At 34.3% G+C, this 9128-nt stretch overlaps 1 protein-coding gene across 1 annotated transcript; it reads right to left on the reverse strand.

The window, feature by feature from the left end:
* Positions 1–2744: 2744 nt before the first annotated feature.
* On the reverse strand, positions 2745–8580 carry LOC18098688 (uncharacterized). The gene is made up of 4 exons (XM_006382439.3): positions 8404–8580; positions 8233–8280; positions 6160–6990; positions 2745–5353 (listed from the first exon to the last, which is right to left on the reverse strand). Exons 2-4 carry the CDS (start codon positions 8236–8238, stop codon positions 3416–3418), a joined length of 2775 nt encoding a protein of 924 aa, XP_006382501.3. The 5' UTR covers positions 8239–8280; positions 8404–8580; the 3' UTR covers positions 2745–3415.
* Positions 8581–9128: the final 548 nt, after the last annotated feature.

Raw genomic sequence — 9128 nt, forward strand, 5'->3', positions numbered from 1 at the left:
AAGATCAACCTTGATTACTTGAGTAAAAGTTCCATAATTTTTAACCCCTAAAAGAAAAAGATGCATTCATCATTAGAGATAAAGAAGCTTTGCGCAATGGATTAATCATGACTGTTAGTGGAATTAATCATTTATTAATTAAACCTGTAAGAAACCACGCACACTAAATAAATTATATAGACATATATCCTTTTTTTCCTTCAATTTGAACACGAACACACACAAAAATGTGAAACACTAATCTTGATTAATGATCTTTCATGAAATCATTAAAGCATGCAATGTATCAGGACACACATGGACTGATGAACATGAAACAGAAATGGCGACACCTATTTCAACAAGAAAGTACAATTTTTTCTCCTATAATCATAACCAAGTTGAACGTTTACTTTTTTCATCAGGAGAATCTCCCGCGCTCGGTTGATGTTACAAGATAGAAAAAACATGTAAAGGCACATTTTTTGAGATGACAATAACATAGATATATAATAAAATTTGTTTATTATATATATATATATATATATATATATATATATATATATATATTAGCAATTTCTCATTTTTTTTGGTTTTTTTTTAATATCACTAGAAGGAAAGCCACCCTTCATGATTGTAGAAACATGAATGATTGAAGTGACAAATTAATTTCATTAAATTATCCACGGACGTAGCTTGACATATATATATTAAACATTTTCCCTTTCTATTTTAACCTATGGTTATGACTTCTCAAAACCAAAATGGATTTGGCAATAAAAAGGATTAATTAACTATCAGCTTCCTAAGAAGTTTAGTGAACTTTCACTTTACCTTGAGCTTTTGGGTTAGACTATTGTTTTCAAGTTGACAGTGAAAAGGCTACCTTTAAGCAAAACCCTAGATTCTATTGTCTAGAGATGGGCAGAGAATGGGCACCACTTTCAAAAATACAAATGTTTTCAAAAAATAATGCTAACAAAAGCTAATATGCTTTTCAAGAATCCATCATCATAACAATAATCAACTCCCACAAGTTTGGGTCTATTTAAAAAAACTTGATACATTGGGATTGAGATTCTACATTTTTTTGTCTTAATTATAATTTTAAAAAATTTTAACTAATAAATATATTATAGTTTTATACGAATCCCATTAAAAACTTTATTGGAATCTTGATTTTTTTTTAAAAAAAATAAATTATTTTTTTTTAAACCGCAACCATAAAAACTACCATAATATCAAAAAAAAACACTTAAAAAATATACATGCAAGTAGGTCCATCCAACTCACTTGTACACTTTCTGTTTTGTTGATTACCTTTTCTATATATGTTCACATGAAAATCCCTTGAACAAAGAGGATTGATTAAGAAATGGAATGGAGCGTGAAAAGCAAGCATATAATGAACTATATTTGTCACCTTGCTCGCTCTGCTAGGCAATATCTACCTTGTTACTCGCAAGAATTACCCTTGATGGAAGTTGCTTGATCATGGAGGCCATGAAAGCAAGTGATCTAGCAGGCACTAGTTGGAGAAAAAGAGAAAGTTGAAGACCTTTTCAGTCCTTTATAACTCACTGAAATTTCGTCGAAATGTTGAAATCTTGACACCATGGGCCGGAAAAGCAAGAGAGATGTGCTCTAGATCTTGATATGAATTGACAATGACAAAGGAAACTTCAAATATCAATAAAAATTCAAAGCCATGAGATGGGTGTTTTAATTATTTTCCTAACAAGAGAAAATTGTATATATATATTAGCTAATTATCCAAGATTGTGGGGGCCAAAATAATGCCTTTCAGTTCAAATTAAAGAGGGCATGTACGTGCCCATTGGAGCACTAAAAGTCAATATAAAAACAGTTCCTTTCATTCTCATTTTTGCTTCAAGATATACACATTTTACAAGAAACCTAGAGAATTTTTTCTTTATTTCATGTCCTACCAAGATTCGATATATTGGTATTTTTTATATAAAAAATCATCAAATTAGTGTTTGTTTAGATAATTTTAAATGATTCTTATATGAGCATGTGAAATCATAAAAATAATCACCTAAAATAATAACTATTTGATGTTTTTCGGTAATTCTTTATAAAAAAAATAATTAATGATTTTTTTATTTAAAAAAATAATTTCATCCGCATTATCAAACATATATGAAAACAAAAGGACAATTTAGGGAATAAATCATATGTATCATTACAAACACTTTCAATTCTTTCTATAAAAAAAATGATATTCTCAATTACCTTAATTTAATCATGAAACTAGATATTGTATATATAGTAAACAAAGAAAAAACTAAAAAGCAACTCATTTGACACTTGATAGGTTTGGTAGTGTGCTGATTTGTATTTAAAATTATATTTTGTTTCAATTATAATTTTAAAAGTATTTTATTAATCAATATATTCCATAATTTTATATGAATTCTACTAAAACGGTGTTTAGGGTAATAATAAAAATTACATTTCATTTGAAAATACATAAAAATAATATTTTTTAAAATTTATTTTTAATATTAACACATAAAAATAATTTAAAAACATATAAAAACTCAATTTTTAAAAAAAAACAGGATATAACTGCAACACAAAACACCTCCTAAAAACTTTCTTTTAAAACCTTTACAATTCATAACTTTTTTAAAAAAAAATCTATTTTTTTAAATATTAATTTCAAACCTCAAACACCAAAGCAATCCTAGCACGCGCTAGTGCTGTAGAGTTGGAGGCTCTCTTATGACAAAAAAAAATACAAAAGAAGGACCATCTACGTCCTCGGGCAATATTTGTCCACAAGTGATGAAGAGTTGATATGTGCAAGCTACTTTACACTGACAAAAGGTGAGCAGACATGAACAGTATGCTTCCTTCTTGAAGCAGTAACTTTGTTTTCCTGCAGCAGATGATGAGATCAACTTCTCAATGCTGAGAAGTCAGTCATAAGTGACACTAGCCATATTTGTCCGCATATGCTCATGTTTTTCAAAAAACAATTATCATGGAAAGGGAGAATAAACACATTTCATCTTCAGCTGCAGCCCTGCAACCTTCTTTCAGATTGTCACAAGAAATGTGACTTCGATAGCTAGTGGGTCATCAGGTTAACAACATGGTTCTCCCTAGACCTTGTGTAGCGATGAAATCAGTGATTGCAGGAATCTAAAACACATGTGCTTTGTTGCTCACTTGCTCTCTAAGTAATTCCCTATTGTGAAACAGATCAGAAGTATAGCATAGCCATGTCGAAGTGCGGGTTAAAACCCTCTTTAAACCCCAAGAAATGCTAGAATCACAAAAGATATAGACTAATTATACTACAATCCTATTTGGCCTTTAATGATCTTTAATGAGATAGCGCTGCAAGATATTTGGCCTGTTGGTTAATATATGTGGGAGAATATAACTTGAATTCTTTCAGGAACTTTCATTCAACAATGAAGGCTCCACTAGCATCCCTTTCTTCCTTCAAATCCACAATACCAGCACCGACACTGCATGCCTTTATGTTACTTCTACTACTATGTTGTTGGACCCGAGGAAGGGCTCTAAAACAGGATTTCTTGTCTGTGCGAACTCCATCGTTCTTTGGCCTCTTCTTCACTTCCAAGAATCCATATTCAAGAGCTGCCAATGCTTTAATGGTCATTGGCCTGTTTCTTGTGCTTTGCCTTCTGGGGTTCATATCAGGTTCCTCTGCTGCAGGAGTAACATCAACAGAGGTACTCAACATGTCGGTATTGGTATTATCTGACTGAGATGGATAACATTTATTATTGGCATTTATTCTTTGGATGTTTTCCACTTCCATGGGCACCACTTCTCCATTATTAGAGTCCAATGCAACTTGAGGTAGATTCAGATCAATCAAAAGCGGGGATTGATGTTCCACATTTTCTCTCTGAGAATTTCCTAAACCAAAATAATTTGCACTCAACATCCCCCCGCCATTCTCCTCTTCTGGATCACATTTAGCTGAGGGTTTAGTTGATGATGATTTCTTTCGATAACCATGGACTTTAAAGGCTTTGCTGCCAGCACTTGGTGCTTTCAAAGCTAAACAAACCCTCCCTTGTTTTGACCGCATGCCTCCAGAGAAATTCTCAATGACATCGCTCATCTCTGTATCAGAACAAACAGTTAGTCTCTGTCGTTTCACTGGAGGGACCAAGTAATTTGACTGGCTGGATTTTGCCCTTCGACTTGATTGGTGCTTTAAAGTTCTCGTTGGCTGGTGTTCTTTCAATTCGGAGCTTTCGTCCTGGTAGCTCTTTTCAAATATACCCCTTCTATAGTTGGGTCTATTAGCTGCATCTGGTGCATGCTGAACCAGTGAATTGTCAGAGGAATCGGTTTCATTCTCAGTTGCATTGGTCATTTCAGAAGCACAGTCATACTCAACTGGTAAACATCTTAGTTCTCTTGGCCTTACTGATATTCCTCCAAGTAACAAACTGGTGTCTACAATGGTGAACTTCGTAGAGTTCGAGCTGCATGCATGAAATGTACCACCCTCATTGCAGTCAACATCATTCATTTTCTCTTCACCATCCAATGGCATACCAAGAGCATCTAGATCATTTTTATCCAGTGTGCTCTCCAAAAAAATCCTTGGAGTTCTACCTGAAAGAGTGGTGAACAAGGGCATAACTTTCAAATCATCTGGAGAGTATCTCATTTCTTTCACCTTGGACTTTTTCCCTCCGTCCAAACTTGAATCCACAACAGTGAACTTCACATGGTTCAGATTGCGTTTAGAAACCTGAGGTTTAAGAAATTGGCGGGGTTGACAAATGGATTGATCATCCAGGTTTGATGGTACTCCTGGATCCCAGCCATCCTCTTCATAGCAGATGCTGCCTCTAGTTTCTTCAGCTTCAAGCTCAATAAGCGTTGGTTCTGATGCAACTTTGCTCAAAACATCACTGACAGAGTCAAAGTAGTGATTACCTTTCACAAGTTTTCTTCTTGAAAATTTCTTAATGCCAGGAACGAGAAAAACAAGACAGTGATTGGTATCAACATAACCCTGATTCTGTGGTTGCTCAGAGTGCCACCCTCTTGCCAGCAAACGGGGCCAAACAGCTTCCCAAAAAATGTCATTAGAGCGAGCTTTGCTCAAACGGAAGCCCCCAGTCAAAAGCTTGATTATCTCACTGGCTGTAAGAGAGGAGTAATCTTTACCAGCTGGACAATCAGGAAACAAATGATTGCTTTTTACAGGTTCCATGGCAAGACCAGTGAGATCATCTTTCCCCTTACCGATACCAACAGCTTCTACAAGAACTTGAATGCCAACAGTGGCCTTTAATTTGAATACATAATCTTCTAGTGAGATTTTACCCTTGGTAAATTCCATAGAGACCTGATAACAAAGTAAACAAGCAATGACAACATTTTCCTGTCAAAAACTAGAAAGTAAATCTAGATGAATGCCCACATAGGTTGGAAAATAGTAGCGAGAAAACACTCCATCCACCACAAAGATTCTAATATTTTCTTACAAAGCAATAAAAAATAGAGACCAAGGAATGTAGATACAAGAATGTTCTTGGAAAATTTGGAGACAGAATGCTATGAGTTATGCAAGAAGGTGATTAAGCATGAATTTCGCAGTGCAAGTTTTAATAATTTCCAACCTAAGAAAAAGAGAATTTGAAATTCTAGCACTATGCCACAAGTTATTAAAAGAAGAAGTAATGTTTGATAGCTGTAATGACATATCAACTCGATGTGTTTGCTTATCCTCTCATGGAATCCTTTCCTAACAAGTATATGCCCGTTAGAGAAGATAATGTCCCTTGTGTTCCCAAAAACATCAGGAGTGAACCTTAGAGGAGTTGAACTCCAAATATGAGGCCTCACAGTATGGATTTTTTAAAACCATTTCTAGTAAGTCAAAAATTGAGTACTGCTATCCTTAAATAATTTACAAACTTCAATGAGATTTGCAGTATGACAGGAAACAATTAAAGAAACTATTTTGAACCCCTACGCTATTTAGCAGGAAGAAAACTAAATTTCTGGCCAATCTAGGTCTGTAGCTCCAACTCTTTGTTCCTGCTATTCATTTATAGATATCTAAGCAGATGTACATATGTGGTTACAGATAAGAGAATTTTAATACTGGAAACAAATCATAACCATTTATAGCAGTGACCTGTGAAGTACCTCTTGGAAAGTATTTCGAAAATGCACTGGGACATGAGGATCCAGACGAGAGAACAGTTCCTGTTGCCTCCACCCTGTGAAAATTCTATGTCCATATACACATTTCTTCTTTTTTGTCTTCCGAGTATCTGACCATCGACGATACGCATCAGACATATAAAATTTCCCATAATAAAATGACAGTATTTCCCCCACCTCCTTGTCTATGAATCTCTGCATCTGAACAAAATTTTTTCCAAATATATATAAACCAAGAATAAAACCATCTACATCTGCATTTCTCCAAGGGTTATGCAGTAAACCAGGAAGAGGATAATAGTTTTTGCTTTTACACAGCTGATCTAAGTTTTCTTTGCCTGCCACCTTGGATTGAAAGGTCGCTGGTTTCAATTCCTTAACATCATCCAATAATTCAGCATTGAGTTCTGAACCTTCCTTCTTCACAGTACAATGCTTTTTGCATTTTTTGGATTTGCTGGACTCGTTTTTAAGAACCGCATCTCCAGGGTGGCTCAGAGATCTACACCCTTCATCCTCTCCACTAGTAACCTTATGATCATCCAGCCACATGATTGGGACTGGTAAACCTATTAGAAAGGAATGGGAAGCGCTGGATATTCCATCTGAATCAAAAGGGATTGTTACAAGTTGTAGATGCTCTGCTTGTGATATCATGGATGGAATTTCTGCTTGATACTCATCACCAACTCGAGGGTTCTCTATTGGATGCCCACACACACCACTTATCTCAGGAGATGTTGGAGGAACTAACTGCATAGTAGATGATTCTTCAGTGGAATTGCAATCATGATCTAGCTGAATTGATTCCTCCTGCAAAAATGGTAGAGACTAAGAAACTAAAGAGCCATAAACTCAAAGAGAAAAAATGGAAAAAACAGCACAAACCACAGAGCCAAGCACACATTCAGAAGAAGTTTTATGACTAAGACCACGCAAGTCTCTGATATTTAAAATTGAATAAAGAAAAGAACATATAAGTGAGACTTCTATTCATTTTATATGCAGAGACTGTACGAATGTATTTGATAGAAGCTGACATGTATAGAACATGGTTGTCATCAGCATTTTTCTTGACGGGTTTCACCAGCACCTTCATCTATAAGGATGCAACCAGGGTTGTGAAAGCATTATAGATGGATATCTAACAATGTGAACCCATACACTATTTAAAAGATTGTCTCCATGCATGTGCAGGCTAATTTAGATAACAATGCCAACATTGGCTACAAATTTATTGTAGAACAACCCAGCAGGACGCCAGAAAGTTAAGTCCCAGGTTTTACATCTAAACCAGCAGAATGTTAACAAGCAAAAGGAGTTCATTAAGTATTCAAGAAAAAAGAAAAAAATCACACTTAGGAAAACTAAGGGTTTCAAATCAACCAGAAGTGCATTAAAGGAAGTACTCAATCTATAACCACCAATATTATAACAAAATAATAACAGCATATTCATCTTTCAATAAAACCCACAAACCAGATCGTTAACAGATGGAAAATGCTCATCTTTCTCGCACAAAAAATCAAAACCTTTCTTCTCATCCACCCAACATGTTCAATGCCGCAATCTATTAACATCGTTATCCAAAACAAGCATTTATTCATCTGATCACAAGCAAAACCCACATACCAAATGTACCAAACATAGACAAAGAAAGATAACTTCAATGTCAACAACCCAAATGAAATTGAACAACCACAGATCCCTCTTCATAAACATTCAGCAAATCTATTCGGATAAATAATGTTTCCGACAACATCAAGAACTACTAGACATGTCCACAACAGAAGATAATTCAACAAAAAAGGGTAACAAACAACCCGAAGAAATCAAACCAGCTTCTCATCTCAAAGACTCCAAACAATCAAATAAACTGATAACAGTAAAACCAAACATCAACAACTTCAAACTCTACCCACAACAATTAACACAAAGCAAACCACCAATATCACACAAAGATATCACAACATTAACATTACATAGAAACATATATCTATGCAAGAAAGAAACAAAGTAAATAACAAAGTTTTTAAATGGACAGTGTCAACTAACCTCCATAGAACTGCCTGGAATGTCAAATCCCAACGTGAAATGCACAACCTGGACAAAAGGGCCATCACGTTAACCTCTATATAATTAACTTATAACATCAACACAAAACAAAACATAAGTACCATGAAAAGAAAAGGAAAAGAAGACAAGACAAGAGAGAGGGCACCTCACCTTGTTGATGAAGAAGGGTTTTGCTTTAAAGGGTTGTTGTCTTTCAGGGGAAAATCAAGAGAGGAGAAGCAAATAGTTTGTCGTGGTATGGGAAAAGAGGAGGAGTCGAGAGGGAGGAGAGAAAATAGTGTCTTGTGCTCCCTAACAAGCTGCCGCTGCTTCTTTTTAATCACTTTAGAAGCATTAAATAAAAGAAAAGGTGATTATAGAAGGACTTTTAATAGCCCATGAAAAAATATTTCAAGCTTTGATAATCAAAGCTTGAATAACCATTTTTTAAAAAATAGATCTATTGAGTTTTAACTATTCAAAACAAAACCTCATATAATATTTTATGATCATTTTACGATTATGAAGAGTGATGATGAATCACTTCCAAGAATTTAAGTTGTCTGATTTAGAAAAAATTTAATTTATTTTCTTTGAATATAAATTCAAATTGAAACACATAGACAACAAGCTACCTTATTAATTTTTAAATAATTTCTTCTCATGAAATCAAATTTAATATAACATAGTTATTAGATTTGATACAAATTTCCACTTGACTCAGGACTTGATTTACAAGCTGAATAGATTAATCTAATCTTTTAAAAAAACTTTGAAATGATATTGTTTTTCTTTAGAAAAAATCTTTAAATGTAATTCGACATGGTTCAAGCCTTGAATTACAAGGTTTAGCTAATTTTAATGAAGTTAGTATATTAGATGAGTTAAATTTTCTA

The sequence above is a fragment of the Populus trichocarpa genome, chromosome 5 (genome assembly GCF_000002775.5).
Source record: "Populus trichocarpa isolate Nisqually-1 chromosome 5, P.trichocarpa_v4.1, whole genome shotgun sequence".
Classification (NCBI taxonomy): domain Eukaryota; kingdom Viridiplantae; phylum Streptophyta; class Magnoliopsida; order Malpighiales; family Salicaceae; genus Populus; species Populus trichocarpa.

Excerpts from the sequence above, each read along its gene's own strand:
- LOC18098688 (XM_006382439.3), bottom strand. Across the intron at positions 5,354-6,159 it reads TTCGAAATACTTTCCAAGAG|GTCTCTATGGAATTTACCAA; the intron begins GTACTTCACAGG and ends CTTTGTTATCAG.